The 19,471-nt window shown below is 39.6% G+C and overlaps 1 protein-coding gene across 1 annotated transcript; it reads left to right on the forward strand.

The window, feature by feature from the left end:
* Window positions 1-216: 216 nt before the first annotated feature.
* On the forward strand, window positions 217-19,238 carry c13h6orf62 (chromosome 13 C6orf62 homolog). The gene is made up of 5 exons (XM_028817568.2): window positions 217-1,743; window positions 6,324-6,500; window positions 7,535-7,660; window positions 11,456-11,590; window positions 17,921-19,238. Exons 1-5 carry the CDS (start codon window positions 1,615-1,617, stop codon window positions 18,044-18,046), a joined length of 693 nt encoding a protein of 230 aa, XP_028673401.1. The 5' UTR covers window positions 217-1,614; the 3' UTR covers window positions 18,047-19,238.
* Window positions 19,239-19,471: the final 233 nt, after the last annotated feature.

Here is a 19,471-nt window from a genome sequence, read left to right on the forward strand (position 1 = left end):
AAAGTTAAGGCGTTTTATTTATAAGGATTACGGTAAGAGTAACTGACAAGTCAGTCCTAAGTACACTAATTGCAAATAAGAATACTCGGAAATAATGTAATACTCGTGGTAAAGTTAATCAGGCAGGAAGAGATGTAAATAGTAATAGTAAAAATAACCACTAAAACCCCGCGACCATTTCTGGCATTATGACGTAGTCGGCGAGAGTGACGCGCTCCGGCCATTTTGGCTGCTTGTTTGTTCTGCTGAGGTCTCTCGTTCTCCGGCTGGGAAAGAAAGGCGTGTCGTCGGTGGTGAGAAGAGACAAACAGCGGACAGAAACGTCTTTTACTTCCTTCGTCGTCGACTATGGGTCCGTTAGGGAGTCTTAACAGCCGTCTGTCTATCGAAAGGATGCAGGATTTCGGGTGGTTTGTAAATTTATCTTGACATGGCTTTCTGGTGGGCGGGGGCTAACGTTTAAGAAAGGCGACCGAGCTCAACACGGAGGAAAAGTGAAAAACAAAACCTAACGAAACAAAATCCAAACGTCGAAAGTAAAATAGAGAATTTATTGGGAGCGTGCGATGGTCAGCGAGTAGCTGCGGTCAGTGTAGCTATGCAAATCTAATCGCAGGTCGTCCAGAAAGGCCACGATGTAACTTTTATTTATTTATTTCTTTTTGTGTTGTTGTCCGCGCGAATCGGAAGGAGCCACCGACAGATCGAACGATCGAGAGCAAGCGAGGCAGCAGATGAGTCGAAGAGCGTAATGCAGGCCGCGGTCGCCCTTGTAGGTAGTAGGAGAGAGCCGGTGTAGCCGTCTGCTTCAACAGGCTTTTACTTCGAAGGCCGTCGCCACCACCATTATGATTGGGATTGCTCGGCTCCCAGTGACGCCGCCGAACTCTACGATGACCTCGCCGTGTTTTTCCGCTCCCTACGGTGCCATGCATGTGTGGTGTGTGTTTCTGCCAGCCTTAGTCTCGGCCCCTCCTTTAATCACTCGCTCATAAACATAATTAAAAAAAAAAAAAAACAAAATAAACAAAAAACAAAAAGTGAAGTCTGTTCAGAAAGCAACATCGGTCATGAATGAGGCTGAGAGAAGACAGACTTTGAGGCGGGTGAATGAGTGAGTTGAGTGCGTGTGCCTTTTCGTTCAATATTCGGTAGCAGTTGTGTAGTAAGGTATGGCTCTGGCAACACCTTTTCAGTTCGTGTCATTAGCGATCAAAATGGAAGGAAAAGAAGTTGCACCCTAGCCGGAGCTTTTTCTTATTTTTTTTTTTCTTTAGCAGTTCAAAGAGCTCGTCGTTTTGTTTGGGTCTGTGCTGTGACACCCGAATGACATCCTTGCCGGAGTTGTAACCTACAGCTATAGGGTTAGCACTTAGTATAATCGGCATGATCTCCTGGGAAGCAAGCGTTTAGATTTAAATAGACCTCTATGATCCTTTCATCAATAGGAAAAAATGACTTGAGTTTCTATTAAGAGCAGCCCCATCTTCAAGTAGGGTAGCACAGGTAGGATAGGACAGCTTTTTTTTTTGTTCTTCTTTTTTTTCCTGGCCCCCATTCCATGTAAATGCGATATATAGACATAAACAAGCAGGGTGACACCAGTAGTTCACAATGGGGGACCCAAACTCCCGAAGAAAACAAACTATGAACCGCCTGCGAGCTCAGCTTAGGAAGAAAAAGGAGAGTCTGGCCGATCAGTTCGACTTTAAGATGTACATCGCCTTTGTGTTCAAAGACAAGGTGGGTAAATAACAGCAAATCTGTGGGTTGAAATCCAAACAATTTTTCAAGATCTGAGTTGTGAAACATGCTTTTACAGAATGTTGTCCCTGTCAGAAGTACATAATCTGGTGATTAAATTGAAGCCTTGTATGGTGTAATCAGAGTCACTTGACTCATTTCCCAATCTCCTCATGTGCATGTGGATTTTCTGTGCTCCTTCAGTGTTCCTCCCTCATCTCCGAGTTGTGTGTGTTATGTATGCAGTGTTCATGCTGCTGAAGAATGTGAATTTCCCATTGGGATTAATAAAGTATCTATCTATCTCTATCTATCTATCTCTATCTATCTATCTGCATTTGGACTATTCAGAGCTCTGACATGTGACATTTCACCTTCCCAGTTCAGTGGTCATGTGTGTTTCTGGACGGACTATTCTGAGAAATGTGAGGTTGCTGTTGCCTTTTACTTGCTCTGCAAAAAAGCAAAGAGAAATGTTTTTCTTTTGGTGAAAGTAATAAGCAAAATAAACGTATTTAAAATATGTATCTCTTTTCTCCAAGTGCAATTAGATGTAAATTGGCATTTCCTGACTGACCAGATTATTAATATATAAAATTGCCCGAGGTAAAAGGTCAGTGTCACATTGCAACTTGGCTGGTTTTGTTTTCTCTGAATTGTCCAGCTTCTAGCTCCAAGCTTGTTACGGTGTTCAAATGGAATTTCCAGAACAGAAAATCATATTCACCATGTATCACATGAACACAGCATCAGGCTAATTGGTGAGTTTTAAATTTACTTTGTGTGTGATGGAGGGAACTACCAGTCCAGTCTGTTACTTGTTGGTGTTTCTGAAATTGGCCAATGGCGCTGCATCGGCCATTGCCCAGGGCTTGCTTGCTTGCTTGCTTGACTCTGAGCAAACCACTTATTCTTCCTGGTTTTCACTAGTAAAAAATGTAAAGTTCTGCATTGAAAAGTGCCTTAGAGAGTTGCTGTTGTACAATAAGACTGAACAAAGCATGTACATCGTGGTGCAAAAACACCTTTTGGTATTTTTGTTGCATTTGGACAGCTGAGGTTCTTTTTCGTTTTGAAATGGGGAAGTTGGTGGTGAAACTTATTGTATTACATAGTGCAAGTTTTAAAAGCCTCTCTGACAAAAAATGAGAAGGCCGAGTTTATGGTTAAAATCTTGACTAAATACATACAAAAAATTGCACTGGATCCTTAACACATGATAGGTCACACAAATGTATCTAAAGCCTGTGACATATTGCACAACTTCAAGTTGTGGGAGTGCAAGCTTGATGACACCCAAGGATGTCGCATTATATGACTAGAAATCAAAGGGCATGACAGATTGCCCAACTCTGCTGACTTTCCTAAGAGCTGAGATCTTGCTCTGTTTACTGACTGTCCGAGCCCTGGCTTTGTCAAGCAGCATGTTACTATGAATGCTTTCCAGGTACTGTGAGTCCTGCTGCAGTTGCAGCCTTTTTGTTTCCCCATTAGGTCAGATTAGCAATAGTTTATTTGATCCTAAGGGAAAATTAGAATTCTGACTTGGTACATAAAATGAGACTCCAGATAGATGAGTTGTCTTTTGTTTGTGAGTTGCTAAACATCCCCTGGGTTGCTTAGTCCTAGTTGCTGTATTTGTATGCATTGAACTTCCAACTGAGTGCTCATTGGTTCTGAACCCTTGTACACAGAATTCTGTCCCTGTATCTTAAGACAAAACCAATCCTGGCGAGTTGCAGACTGGTTGGGTATCCACTACATGACTGGGTCCAACTAAGGTTAATTATCTGAATATGTAAACTGGGAGCAGGAGACCTTTGGTTGTAATGGCTGAGTTACCTTTCTGCCACAAATCTGGTTGTTAGTGAGAACTAGTCAAACGGGTGAAACAGGGAAACGGGACAAATTTGGACCACAAAAAAGTTGTGTATATGAACTTTCAACTAATGTGGAAATTTCATAAGATATAGCACAAAGCATTCATTACCAAATGTGGTAGTTGCCTTTGGATTACGGAGAGTCCAAATTTTAAGGAATAATTTCATCAGTGTTTTTTTTTTTGGGGGGGAGGGGTTAACTTACTAAAATTTGTTGATGCATCACCCCATGAGAGGCTGGTTCTCAAACTGGATAAGGATGGACGTGCATTTTGCGTGTATAACTTGACTTTTGAGCTCCCGAGTGAGTGGTTTTTCAGATTTTTACAAAACTGAAAGTATTTGAAGGTTGTAAACTACTGACATAATAAGAGGTTCTGATGCAGTCTGATTAGTTTAGGATTTCTCAATGTGTTTTTTGTTGGGAACATGTCATAAAATGTAGACATTGTTGGTTTAAGCTCAAATGAATTTGAAGAATCATATGAACCAATTTTCTTGGCCCATTGACCAATCAGGAAGCGTCTTTCATGTTTATGATTTCGCACGCGTGTCTCTGAAACTTCTATTGTTCTGGGTCTTCAAAAGACATTCTACAATTTTGTGGTAGCATTGTACGAATGAGCTGTTAATTATAAACGGCATCCAATCTCGTAGGTAACATGAGAAAATTACTTAGTGTATGCTCACCTCACCGCAACTTCATGTAGAAAGTGCAAGAATCTTTTTCTGAATTGGATTTTGTGTGATTCTGTAGGAATTACTGGTGGGACAACTGATGCTTAAATTTATAAAAGAATTTGAGTTTAATTTTGTTGAGGACCCAACGTTTGGATTACATGGTAACAGCCTCAACAAAATTGCACATCTTACTGATATCTGACAAGTAAAGCTTAGTCTAAATTAAGATTAGTTAATTAATTTAGTCAAAATTCATTGGTTTCAGGGAGCCGTAGCTTAACCTGGCAGTGTACAAACCCATGGACATGTGTATCAGGTCAGCTGTGGACACATTGAAGCTTTAGGTCACTAGTACTGAGCCCCTCTCTTTGGTTTTCAGGCTGATCTGATATCCTGCAATCATTACATACCTGTTTGTTAACTAACAAATAGTGACATAATAAAAGATCACATATGCCGTGTTTAAAAACCTGAATGGGCTAAAGCAAATGTAACAGGCAAAAATGGCTCATTAGAAGTGTGCAAAGCACTGGACTCCAGATTAAACGCTTAAAACTCTTATGTTACATTGAGGTTTAAACCTATTAATATCTGGCTGGAATAGTTGGTGGAATCGGATTAGATTTGCGTTTCTTTAAAACATCTGGCGATGGCTAAATTGGCATTTATTTATTTAATACCCAAGTCTGTAGTGCAAATATGAGTTGGGAGCTACAGCCCATGTGGATAGACTCTGACACTGGATAGAGTAACAGTTCAGTGCAAGACCATTAATGTGCACATTTAAACTTGTTAAGGGATCATTTTAGATGTCTTTGGGATATGGGATTAATCTGGATTACATGAGAAACCAATGCAGGCACAGGGAGAACTGGCACTTTGAGACAGGTACAACTCAAACTTGTTTTGAGCTGAGGCAGCAGCACTAAAAACTGTATTGGTTATGCCTTGCATCCACATGAAGAACTACATTTTAGGATTTTCTGTTTTGTTCATTCCCTTTTAATGCCTTCCTATGAAGGGTGGTGTGTTTTTATGATGGTTTGTATTTTTTAAATTTGACTTTATTTACTTGGTTTCCTGCTTTCTGCATCTTTTCCACCCTTTTTGCTGCTGGAGGTTTTTTGAGGGAGGGGGTGTTTATTTATTGGCTAATGACAAAGCAAATTAGTAAATACTTTGCTGTGGTTTTACCAGTAGATGGAGAAATGTGTTTGGGTTCTGATTTCTGCTTTCTTTATACTGACCATGCCTCCTAAATACAGGTTGGAAAGTTCCATACATGAAATTCTGGTTGTGAAGTCTCATTAATTTAGTTAACAGTCTAGTGGTACATTGTTGGAAAACTATTTGCATATTTTACCAACAGTTTTTTTTTTTGTTTTTGGGTAGTGTAATATTAAGTATTTTGACTCCTCACCACTGTTCAGGCACATTCTTCAAAAGGTGCATGAACTGTAAAAGCTATCAGTTTGCAGATGTGGTGTTTCACTTAGCCCACACTAGCACTAGAGGTTCACGTCCACTGGAAGTAGAAATTCTACTTGATAAATTCTTAAGCTGTGCTACGTTTGTTTTGCTGCTTCACCTGATGAGCAGATTGGTCTCAAGCTACAGTGGTGGTCTGTAGAGTAGCCCACATTTGTAAAGAAAATAGCGGATTTTTCTTATTGATCAATCCCTTGTCAACTTAATAGAAAACAAACTATCCATCATAAACAAAAGCTGTATGAATATTCCTAGTTAGTTGAACTGAAAAAATTATAAGATATTGCACAATGGCATTTGGAGTAGCACACATTTACATATAATGACTTGAGCCTTTTCAGTTAATTTTGAGTATTTAAACAGTAGCACAATTGACAGTATTCAGGTTTATTGTACTGTAAATATGACCACCTTACTGTTGTCAATTGTATAAGTTGTTTTAACTGTTTTGTAAAACAGTTTGTATAAATTACTGTTGCAATAAAAATAACTGCTTTTCTAATATTTCAATAAAACCTATTTCTCTTGCAGAAGAAAAAGTCTGCACTTTTTGAAGTGGCTGAAGTGTTACCAGTTATGACAAATAATTATGAGGAGAATATTCTAAAAGGTGTACGGGATTCTAGCTACTCTTTGGAAAGTTCTTTAGAGCTTCTGCACAAGGATGTTGTGCAGCTTCATGCACCTCGCTACCAGTCAATGCGCAGGGTAAGGAAAATGTTTCATTATACAGATTACAACAGACAGAAGGTATGAAATTTGCAGAACTATCTGTGGGTGGTATTTATAGGACCACAGGACTGGCACAGTTCTACATAACTCTTCAGTCGCTAATTGCCTTGTCAAAATTTGATGTAATAAGATAATTTTTTGTAGAATTGGTCCCTTTAGAATTTGCGCTGAACCCTGATTAGCTTTTGTACATAAAATTGAACAGCACTGTGTAGAGGGTACTAATATTTTTTTTTTTGTATATTGTATAGTAAGTTAAACCTACCCTGGATCTGAGTTAACAGTGAAAACTGAATGATGTATCATGATTTTTCAGCTGTATTCTTAAAAAAATTATTTATGAAAAAAACACTGTCCTTGCTCTTTACATTATACCATTGGTAAAAATGTATTACACAATGCAAATTAGCCAAATTTACTTGAGTCGTACATTTAGTAGTTAATGATTTGTCAAGGAGTGCCACTGTCACTTCATTAACTAGAGTGGAGCTTTGTCAGCTGCTATGTGCGTTTTGTGACAAGTTTCAAGACAACATGTCCTCATGTGCCACTTTGGCAACACTGTGGCACTTCCTTTAATAAACTGCAGCATTATACTGTGCAGAAGTCATTCTCTCCCATCTATCAGCAATGTGCTTCAGGTTGACAATTGGCTGAATGTAATTTGCTTGGGTTCCAGTAAAGCTGATAATGTGACGTGGGTGTTGACTGATTCTTGATACACCCAGGACACTGCAGTGCACCAAAACCCCCCAAGCGGTTTGCTGTCCCTGATAAGCTCGTACCAACATGTCTGGTGCCTGTTACCTTATCTTCTCAAAACCGTTTAGTTGTCGAGTTCATTCACCCTCCGAGTTGATTTGTGTGTCTACGCACATATGAGGAATAAGATCAAATTCTAAGTAAATGTATTAGATATTACATTTAAACTACTGTAAGTGTAAAAGCTTGAATGTTTGTAAATGGAATTGAAATAATAACTTACATTTAAAATGCAATGTTTTTTCCAGGATGTCATAGGTTGCACTCAGGAGATGGACTTCATTCTTTGGCCTCGAAATGATATAGACAAAATAGTCTGTCTCCTGTTTTCCAGGTGGAAAGGATCTGATGATGAGCAATTTAGGCCTGTACAGGTAACAATCTCAAAATAATTTTCAAATACTACGAACACTGAATATTTCTGATATATTTAGTCTTCTCTAATGTAGGAGTGCCATCCAGAGTTTTAATATTTTAAGTAATTTGGAAAGCAGTCTTATTCATAAAACAAAATATAGGTGAACTTCATGAACTTGCTCTGTGTAGTTTAAGTGTATTTTAACAACTGAGATATTTCAGTTTTTGCTAGTGAGGTGTGTCCGTTCAATCGGAAGACATATCTTGCTGTTTAAAATACAGAATTCAGTCAGTTTGAAGTCATTGTGCCACCTCAGAAATTCCTGACTGTGTGTATCTGTATAATTTCCCAGTAAAGACAAACATTTTCTGTGAATCAAGAGTGTATTTATTTCTCTGTGCTCAGCTTTTGTTTGTATATTTTGAATACGTAAACAAAATGGATTTGCCATGACAGGAAGGTGCAAATGGTTTAAAAGTTAGTTTTCAACTACAAGTACAACTGGCTAATGAGGGGGATGGGGGGGTGCAGCCTTAAAGAGAGTGGGCTGAAATTAAACAAAACACTTTCAAAGTGAAGGAGTGCTTTTTGGATGTCCAGGGGCCTCATGTATAAACGGTGCGTACGCACAGAAATGTTGCGTACGAACCTTTCCACGCTCAAATCGCGATGTATAAAACCTAAACTTGGCGTAAAGCCACGCACATTTCCACGGTAACTCATTCCTTGGCGTACGCAATTTATCCGCCCGGTTTTGCAGACTGGCGGCACCCAGTGTCAAAGCAGTGCTACTGTTCCTGTGTGATCACTCTTTCTTTCTTAAATCCACATTCCTGGCGTGGCTTTATAAATACACTGAAATTAACTGCATATTGTTTATTAGTGTAATGCATCTGATTGTAATTAACCTGTAGCAATATAATGGTCCAGGGAATAGCCATAGTATTCCAAATACCATAACTGCTTTAGCGTTGTAACTCTCACTGCATCTTCTTTCAGCTGCTCCCGTTAAGGGTTGCCACAGCAGATCATCTTTTTCCACATTACTCTCACTGCACTACTCAGAGTATTTATATTACTGTATCTGAGTGGGAAATCACAGCAGCAGCTGATTGGAAAGAGAATTATCGGTACACAGCATGAAGCAGATGCTGCCTGAGCCACAGCAAACGCTTTAGTCCCTGTACGGACTTCGCGGTTTAGAAACAGTTTCATCCCAAGAACTCTAAAGGCACTAAATCAGTCCATCAACTGCTCCTTATATAATTGTTTACTTATAAGTACAATCACCTCACTGTAAACTTGCACTACAGTTATAATATTGCACAACCTGCGCCACTTTATAAAGCGCGTATTTACATGTGATGACGGTATTCATTTCTAAGACGAAATGCAGCAAAACATGTTGATTATATTATACAGATAAAACTTTAACTTCATTTAAATAATCTGTATTGTTAATAATTAAACATGTGAGGACACGGTGCCGCAGCGCTAGCTAGTTCAGTAATTGTTCCTGCCTTGCGCTGTATTATTGCTGGTGCTGACGCGACACTGGAAAGATAGACGGATATAATAATTAAACATGTACTACTAAGATATTTCAATGTTCCTTAAAAGTTTTGAAGAATCGAAGTTCTAAGCTTACAGATGGCTTCACGTCTATTACATAGCTTATTGTGTGGCGATTGAGTTTTTGGAGAAAGAAAAGTAAGGACAGGAATTGGAGGTTAGTACGTTTGAAAGAGACAGTACTGCTGTGATAAATTATTTAACTGAAGGTTGCGCATGGCGCAGCAAGCCTCTTGCGTGAGACATGAACAAGCACTGCGCCACCGTGTTCCCATGTTTAATAACATGCTTTCATTCCTATCATCATGAAAAAGATATCACGTATACATCTCAGTATTTTAATTATTCAGAGAGCTGTAATATCAAGAATGTAATGGAGTATGTGTCCTGTCGGAGAAAGAGAAAGCCCGTTTAAAAAGCAGGTAGTGATTCATACACATAGAGCACATAGAAGATCAAATACAGAACAAAGCATTTAACATGCCACTTTAGTTACAATAGGATTTGAGAAACTAGTAAATTAAACGATTTTAAGATGAAGTTTATGATGTTCTACTTTAATGGCAAAATAAACTACGTGATTAAAGTGGAAATTTCGAGATTAAAGTTGACATTTCGTGCTTTTTTCCCCACTGTGTGCCTTTTTTTTTGTCTGTACCCTAATAAGCTTTCATATGACACTCAGACGGTGGGCTACGACTCGCTTTTTCACGGCGACTTTGATATGTGATTTCTTTTTTATTTCGGGCACTGTGCGACTTTGTGAAGTTGAGCCTTCGAGTTTCTCCGACACACTGTCACTCGATCAGCTTTCTTTTGTTGATTATACCACTGTTTAAACCAACAAATAGTACGTTTTTCCTTTGCCTCCACTTGGTATTCGCTGAAATTCTTATTTTCTCCCGTGCTTTTCCCATTGTCTTTTCACAGAAGGCTATTTATATTGATTTGCATATTCAAAGAGGCGTAATTCTGGGAGGAGTTGGGGCGGGACAGAAGGCGCGTGCACGTGCGTTACTTTTCACGCAAATCGGGATTTATGTAGTAGAAGAACGTGAAAGTATGCGTGCGCACAGATTCCTGCATCTGGATTTTTCTGTGCGTACGCACAATCCCGCTTTTGTGCTTACGCCATGTTATAGTGTGAGTTCTACGCACGGCGTTATACATGAGGCCCCAGGACTGCTAATTTCTAAATGTTTAGTAATGGGCCAAGCTGACTTACAACATTTGCAATACAATTGGTTCCATGTCTTTTGTGTTTGCAGTTACAGGACAAGCAGGTGAAGTGACATGCTATGTTCACACAGTCTCAACAAGGTTTGAACTCACAACCTCGGGTTTAAAGTCCATTGCCTTAACTACTATGCCTGCTGATCTTCACGGAGCATGTCAGATTATACAGCTGGCAGCCATGGGGATACGCAGCGACTGCCTCACAGTCACTAAAATGATGTAAATGAAGTCTGCGACTCCAGATTACTATAACAGTCATGTAATATGCCATGGCCTTTAGTCAACCTAATTCAAGCAAGAAGTTGAACAGTAGGAATAGACCTCACATGAGAAAATTGGCTTGAAAAACGGAACCGTCATTGCACTAGTCCTAGTAACCAGGCTTTATACACTACATAGCTCAAAGTAAATTGGATGATTTTTATTTTATGTTAATGGACCATGGTGTTGGGTATAGTGGAGTGCTATTGACCATGTTTATAACACACAGTAAGGTGTTAAGGTTTAATTTCTTCTGTATTCTGAATGTAGTTAACTTATGAAATACACTGAAGGATTACCTGTATGTATATCTGGTGGAGAGCCTGCTTCTTTTAATTTACATTTTACTGTTAAAAGATCTATTTGGACATTTGGATAATAGATTTGGAACAACTATTGCATTCAACACAGAAATATAAAATTAAATTACCAGAAAAGACTTTAGACTATTTTTTTCGTATATACTGTATATGATATGGTTAGAATAGGATCTACCGTAGACTGTTATTGTAATGTGTTTATATTTATCCAGAAGCAGGAGGATGAAGTGACTGATTATAAACTGTTCACATTAGAAACATTCAGAGAACATGACGTAAGCATAAGATGTTACATAAAGCGCAACTAATGATAGTTTCCAAGTCCCCTCTTTAAGAATGAAGTGTGTTGCAAGTGTCATTTCTTTATGTTGAAATTGGAAGTTCATTGCAAGTTAAACTTTTCAACAACATTTCTTTCATAGGCCAAGTTTGAGTTTCATCATGGAGATTATGAGAAGCAATTTCTACATGCACTGAGTCTGAAGGATAAGGCTGGAATTGTTATGAACAACCCTAGCCAAACGGTGTTCCTCTTTATTGACAAGCAACATTTGCAGGTAAGTAATTGCTAGGGCTGAACCTCAAGGCAAATATCAAAAAGTAAAGTTCTTAATTGTTGCCCCTGTTTAATTCAAGTCTGCTTGGCGAGCATGTACTGGTACAGTGCATTGCCGCACTCATCACACGACTAAATGGCTCATGATCCTGTTTGACACAGGGCAGACACTTGGCCCAATCCCACCCTCCAGAAATGACCCTCTATCTGATGCAGCCAGGTGTTATGTGGGTGTCCCCTTGGCCTGGTCCAGCTGCTCGAGTCCTCAACAGTAAAGACCCAGTGAGCCTGATCACCCTTGGGGGAATTGTGCCACATGACCGTAGTGCCGTAACTGACACTCCCTCGCAGGCAATGTGCCTCATTCGGGATTCCATGAGCAACCACTTGTTTGAGACAAAGTCAAACCAGTGGTGCCCAAGGATACACCGAAGAGACACAGCACTGAAGGAGTCCAGCCTTCATCACACGTCACTGGATAGCGTCCATGTTTCACAGCCATTTACCAATACGGGAAGCGCCATGACTCTGAAGACTTGAACCTTTGTTCTTTTTGCAAAGATATTGGGAGCGTCACACACCCCTTTCCAGGGACCTCGTGACCCCCAAGTCCTCCCAATTCATCTACTGACCTCATAGGAAGAGCCACCAGAGACATAAATGTCGGTGCCGATGTAAGTAAACCTCTCTCTGTAGATGCACACTGCTGATGGCTGTATCCAAGAAGTCCTTAAAATCCTTGATCTTGGTTTTTATCCAGGTCTGTTACAAGCTCTCAGACACTCAGACTCCACATTCTGTCTCTCAAGAGCCCCAATCAGAGCCTCCATTGACTCTGAAAATCAAAGCATCGTCGGCAAAGTCAGGATCAGTGAATGTTTCTTCACCCACAGCCACTGGACCCCTTGACCCTTTCCAACACCCAGTCCATGCAAGCATTGAACAGGTTTTTGTCCTAAAGATCACCTACAAACGTCAGTGTGACTTTTTATGTTGGTACTCGAGTAGGGGCTTCTTCCTTGTGGAACAACTGCTTAGGCCATGGTGATGAAGGACTCTGCAGTGTTGCATCTAGAAACTTTGATACCTGAAGTCTCCAGTTTTTCTGACAGTTCCTTTTGTTGATCAGAGGTTCATTTGAACCTATAGCAACAAAGTTTAGTCCTCCCTGGAAGTTAATTCATGCCTTCTTTCAGAATGATTCAGTGTCTGTGTGGTCACTAGATACTTGTGCAAAATGTTTTGTACAGAAGCTTGTGGTACCTTCAGGTGTTTGGAAATTGCTCCTAAGCAGGACCTTGACTAGTGACACTGGCTGTAAAAGTGGGGCCTTAAACACAGCCACAGGTTCATTCCTGATTACCTCCGATTAAGGCCACTGGTCAGTTGGAGGCTTCTAAAAGTCATGACATCGATTTCTGTGAATTTCCAGTGAAATTTTTGACCTACTGAAAATCTGAAACAGTGAACAATAAAAGTCTCTCATAGTTACTAATTTTTAACAATCAAAATAAAATGGATACTCTAATTGACTTAACACAGGAAACGTATGGCAACACAACATATGTGGAGTTGTGAAACATGGAGTTTTAAAGTCTCTTAGCTGAGGTGTAAGTACATGTTTTGACCTCATCTCTACTACTAGAGGCTTGTTTTTTGTTTCTCAGCTGACAAAATGATAGTTTTTGTTCCAACCATGCATTACTAAAGTGAACGCCATTGGCGTTTATACTCCTGTACATGATATTTTACAGTTGCACCATAAAGAGTATTACTACCTGGAAGGGATGTGCCCAGGTAATTTACAGACATAATTATTCTGATTGGCAAAGGAATTTTGCAAAATTGATCCAAAATGTCAGTCAGGCAGAGGTGTCTATCTAGGCTTGTTGTTCCTCTGCCGATTATGCAAGCAGGGATTCAGTGACCATCGGTTGGGGTTTGGAGATGATTTAGAATAGGCAAAATGTGACGTACAAGTTTTCAGAACTTAAACTCATTTATACATTTTTTTTTTTTTTTTTTGTTTAATTTAGAATGCTGTCATGTGTCAAGTCTTTTCCACTCATTTGCTGTGATCTTTTCACTGCTAAAATGTAGTTCAGAGCCCTTCGGAAGTACAGCTTACTGCACCGCTTTTATTTTTACCACTTCTGCTGCTTTTGTCTCTGCATATGTTAGCATAATAAGGCTATGGTCTGCCTACACTTTGCCTCCTTATTGTATCCCCTGCAGTTGCACTTTGGATTTCTCTTTCTCACTTATTGCTACTAGGCAGCACAGTACTGGTTAGCTTTGTTACTTAATGGATTCAACCTTCTCTGGGCTTGGATTTCTATGTCTGGTTGTCAATATATAATTTGCTCATTCTCATGTCTACCTGACTCGCACACAACCACCAACTCCATCCCCCCAACCCTCCCGTCTACAAAGAGGTACAAATTAAGCAAATTGGTGAGACACTGGTTATGTATGAGTGGATACTGCAATAGTGCTCTGTGCAGGGCAAGCTACTGCCCTTTGTCCAGTCCTTGCATTTTTGAAAATAAACCCGAATCTTGCTTAGATTATGTGGATTTGAGAATGTAAGATTTTGCTACCCTTTACCTTCCGAAATGTTTCAACTTTCCTAGTATACGAGTGCATTTTAAAACATTTCTTCTTGTGACACTTTAGGATTGGCTTAGCTTTCCACTAATTGGCCGTCCTTTGAATTAACCACTTTTTCTGAGTCTAGGGTCATTGTCTGCTCTTGCCTAAAATCCAACATTCTGGATTTGAATCTTGCACCTGGATATTATCCATGTGAATTCTTTGTTCTTCACGTGCCCCATGGGCACTTTGGTGTATACCCTGATTATCTATACTTTTGTTGCTTACATGTTGCTCCCCTGCCATAGTACTTGTTTTAATGGCATCATTGTACTACATTGCTAAAAATGTGACTGTCAGTTGACTGTTACCTTTGAACTTTATGGTAGTGTCTGTTAGTTTGTCTTGTTGTGATCTTCGAGAAATGTGGCAAACCTTCAGTGATGGCAGAATATTTGCCCTGGTTAACAGAAATGCATACCTGATAATTAGTATATATATGTTTCAAACCTATATTGATTATAAACTTGAATAGTTTCAAATATTCATTGCCAAGGTCTTCAGAAATGTCTGTTCAAACTGTTCCGGCGCCGCCGAGAGTGGCAGCCTTTTCAGCAGCTCCATGTATGACACTGTGTACTTTTCTACTTTTATTTTTCTATTTTTATTTATTGATCACTCCTATCACTTTATTTTATGTGGATTCGTTCCCTGGAAACACTTACTTTTACTACGTTTTGTTTTTATTTTATGAATTTCCCCTTGGGATTAATAAAGTGTCTGTCTGTCTGCAAAAATTATTATACATCATAAAATTTGAGAGTGGCCAGCATAACAGCCATTTGTCTCCCTATCTGTAGTCCATCCTTTTGTTCAGTTTGTGTTCTCTTGCCTGCAGACATGAGCTTATCTGGCACTTTTTACAAAGTTTAGCATTGTCGATCGTACAGGAATGTGAAACCAGCAACAGACACATGAAGCTGTGTTTTGGCTTCTATTTTGGTGATCTTTAGTTCAGAGTGTTGTCTTTGATGCACTGAAGCCATCTTTTCTAATCTGGGCTCCATTAAAATTCTTTGGATATGGTGTAGTGCATGCTGTTGTAAGAATCTTGTCTAATCTTGATGCAATGTTTTGTGCTTAGTACCAAATATGTCAGTTATTGACTTTTATGGTAGCTTCACAGCCGTACTTAGAATGTTGTATGGCCTCAAGGATTTTTCCTCTGTAGGAGTGGCTTTTTTTTTTTTTTGGTGCTGCTCTGAAACAATTCTCTTGTGTGTAGCTGAGTTATGAAGTAAGGATTCCAATTTTTTGGGGGGAGAGTCTCTCATTCCTCCTCTCCTGGGTACAGAAATGGTGAGCCACATCTGGATGTCTGCTCATGTTAATCAACTTTAATTTTTATCTGATGAAAGTGAAAATGATAGTTAAGCATTAATGGCCATTTAAAAAAAAGCCATTAGTGTTTGAAGTTTGCTATTTTAGGATAGAGGTACACAAAGAAATGCAGAAAAAAGGAAACTTTTCCACTCCTGAATGCAATTGTAAAAGTGGAAGGTCCACTTCTGATAATGCAAGCTGAGTACGGAACTTGTATCTACATTTACAAAAAATCTGATGAGTAGTAAACAACCAGCCTCCTTTGTGGAGTACAGTAATCCCTCGCTATATCGCGCTTCGCCTTTCGCGGCTTCACTCCCATCGCGGATTTTTCGCTGCTTCACGGGTTTCTGCGGACAATGGGTCTTTTAATTTCTGGTACCTGCTTCCTCAGTTGGTTTGCCCAGTTGATTTCATACAAGGGACGCTATTGGCAGATGGCTGAGAAGCTGCCTGGCTTACTTTTCTCTTTCTACAGCACTTTGGTCAGCGGCTGTTGTATGTAAAGTGCTTTATAAATAAAGTTGACTTGACTTGACTTTCTCTTGCGCTGACTTTCTCTGATCCTGACGTAGGGGGATTGAGCAGGGGGTCTGTTCGCACACCTAGACAATACGGACGCTCGTCTAAAAATGCTGAAAGATTATCTTCACGTTGCTATCTTTTGTGCAGCTGCTTCCTGAAACGACATGCTGCACGGTGCTTCGCATACTTACTTAAAAGCCCGAAGGGCACGTATTGATTTTTGACTGAAAAACAAACTCTCTCTCTCTCTCTCTCTCTCTCTGTCTCTCTCTGTCTCTCTCTCTCTCTCTCTCTCCTGGCAGAGGGGGTGTGAGCTGCCGCATTCAACAGCTTTGTGCTGCGGTGCCTCGCATACTTACAAGCCAAACGGCCCTATTGATTTACAGTAATCCCTCCTCCATCGCGGGGGTTGCGTTCCAGAGCCACCCACGAAATAAGAAAATCCGCGAAGTACAAACCATATGTTTATATGGTGGTTTTTATATTGTCATGCTTGGGTCACAGATTTGCGCAGAAACACAGGAGGTTGTAGAGAGACAGGAACGTTATTCAAACACTGCAAACAAACATTTGTCTTTTTCAAAAGTTTAAACTGTGCTCCATGACAACACAGAGATGACAGTTCAGTCTCACAATTAAAAGAATGCAAACATATCTTCCTCTTCAAAGGAGCAAACAAATCAATAGGGCTGTTTGGTTTTTAAGTATGCGAAGCACTGCGGCACAAAGCTGTTGAAAGCGGCAGCTCACACCCCCTCCGTCAGGAGCAGAGAGAGAGATAAAAAAATCAATACGTGCCCTTTGTACTTTTAAGTATGCGAAGCACCGTGCAGCATGTCACTTCACGAAGCAGCTGCACAGAAGGTAACCAACTTCAATTTAATCTTTCAGCATTTTTAGACGAGCGTCCGTATTGTCTAGGTGTGTGAACAGCCCCCCTGCTCAATCCCCCTACGTCAGGATCATAAAAAGTCAGCGCAAGAGAGAGAGAGAGAGAGAAAAGTAAGTTGGGTAGCTTCTCAGCCATCTGCCAATAGCGTCCCTTGTATGAAATCAACTGGGCAAACCAACTGAGGAAGCATGTACCACAAATTAAAAGACCCATTGTCCGCAGAAACCCGCGAACCAGCAAAAAATCCGCGATATATATTTAAATATGCTTACATATAAAATCCGCGATCGAGTGAAGCCGCGAAAGGCGAAGCGCGATATAGCGAGGGATCACTATTATTGTTTGCTTTTCTCTCTATCTCTGTGACAGTCACTGCTCCTGACACGCACTCCTTTGAAGAGGAAGATATGTTTGCATTCTTTTAATTGTGAGACTGAACTGTCATCTCTGTCTTATCATGGAGCACAGTTTAAACTTTTGAAAAAGAGACAAATGTTTGTTTGCAGTGTTTGAATAACGTTCCTGTCTCTCTACAACCTCCTGTGTTTCTGTGCAAATCTGTGACCCAAGCATGACAATATAAAAATAACCATATAAACATATGGTTTCTACTTCGCGGATTTTCTTATTTTGCGGGTGGCTCTGGAACGTAACCCCCGTGATGGAGGAGGGATTACTGTAACACATTTGAGGTCGCTGTATATATAATTTTCTGTGTCTGTGATAATAGGGTCATTCCTGTCCTGTATACTGCGAACACTTGTCCAATGCCATGATTAGTGAGTATAAGAAACGTCAAAACATCAGTCTTCCTTAACTGAAAAAAATCGTAACATTTTTGTATGTCCTCTGTTTACAAGTCAGGCTCATGTATTTTCTATATGTGTATAATTACATTTTGTGTTTGTTTTTTTTTTGTTTGTTTTTTTTCCTATACAGACACCAAAATCCAAGACCACAGTTTTCAAGTTATGCAGCATTTGCCTGTATTTGCCGCAGGACCAGCTAACCCATTGGGGGATGGGAAATATTGAGGACCACCTCCGTCCCTACTTGCCAGACTAAGGTCTGGGCCAGCAAAACAGGGAAGATCCCAGAAAATGAAACCAGCAGCATCTGTCTTTTCTTTTTTTTCTTTTTTTTTTTTTTTACAGCGATTTTTAGAAGACAAGTGAACTTGTGCTTGGAGCACTCTTTTTTGTTTAATGATTTCATACATCCTGAATCTCTTAATTTGCCTTTTTTTTTTTTTCTTCAAACCCATACTTTATTTCTGAACTTTTTTTTTTTTTTTTAATACTTTTCATGTTTCCAGTTTTGCACAAACATTGTGGTTTGAGGGGTTGCACGTTGCAGTATCGTGATGCACAGGATATGAGTTAAATGAAGGAACTGTATACATACAAACCGGAACAAATGTCTGATCCTCTGGTGGTCTTTTCAAATAGAGCTGGTCATAAACCCCTGACACTCACCGTGTAGTCTAAAAATCACTATTGTTACAGAATGCCAAGTGAATTTTAGAATGTCTTTAGACGTGTTATAACATGAGGGAATATGTTGCAAAAAAGAAAATGTAACATCCATGTCTTAATACAGCTAATAAAACACATAATGCAAAGAAAAGAGCGCAATAAAAGGGGAGGGGAAATCTTCAATCAAAGATTCTCATTTCACTTTTGGCATTCATGCCTTTTTTTTGCTGAACCATTTTTCAGTTTGCTGGTACTTTTTAGGATTTCATTCCCTGCGTTGCTGTTAAGCGCTCAAAAGTTTTGTTACTTTAGGATTATACGAAAATAATGCAAGGTAGACCATAGAAGCAACCTTGTAATTTCAGCAGCTTGATAATGGGCAGTGCAGTTCGTAACTCACGTGCAGTAAAATGGTTTTGCTGCAGAACTACGCTTCATTCAAAATTGTGTTGATTGCTTATAGTTGTGAAATCTATTACCAAGAAAGCAAGTTCTATAAATTCTAGGTACTAAAATATATACGTTTGTGTGTTTCTTGGGGGGTGGATGGTTAATTTAGAGAAACATTAATGTACCTAGTCATTTAAAGGTGGAAGCAAACAAAATGGCAGTCTATGTTGAATTATATTTTTAATAGGCAAAGCTCTTAAAGAGTGTTGTTGTGTTCAGTTAGATGGTTCTTGATGACCAGACTTTAATCAATAGCAAATCTATTTGCCATCTTTTTTTTTTTTTTTTTTGAAAATTGAAAAATTAAACAAAATAAAAGGGTGAAAAAGAAACACTGTATTTTTATTTGTCATCTTGCATCCCACCCTGCAGTAAAATGGCTCTCCAGTCAGTGTTGGTTCCTGCCCTAACCCTGAGTGCCGCTGAGACAGGCTCCAGCCCCACACTGCTCACATATAAGGGATTAAACAGGTCTATCTTGCCAGTTTCTGTCGTCTTCAAAGCACCAGGAGATCGGTGGCCTGGCTCCAGCTATTTCTTTCTTTCAAAGGTGTTAACTTCTATT

The sequence above is a fragment of the Erpetoichthys calabaricus genome, chromosome 13 (genome assembly GCF_900747795.2).
Source record: "Erpetoichthys calabaricus chromosome 13, fErpCal1.3, whole genome shotgun sequence".
In the NCBI taxonomy this organism is placed as follows: domain Eukaryota; kingdom Metazoa; phylum Chordata; class Cladistia; order Polypteriformes; family Polypteridae; genus Erpetoichthys; species Erpetoichthys calabaricus.

Coding starts and splice junctions, on each gene's coding strand:
- c13h6orf62 (XM_028817568.2), top strand. CDS start 1,615: ATGGGGGACCCAAACTCCCGAAGAAAACAAACTATGAACCGCCTGCGA. Junction 1,744..6,323: donor CCTTTGTGTTCAAAGACAAG/GTGGGTAAATAA, acceptor TTTCTCTTGCAG/AAGAAAAAGTCTGCACTTTT. Junction 11,591..17,920: donor TTGACAAGCAACATTTGCAG/GTAAGTAATTGC, acceptor TTTCCTATACAG/ACACCAAAATCCAAGACCAC.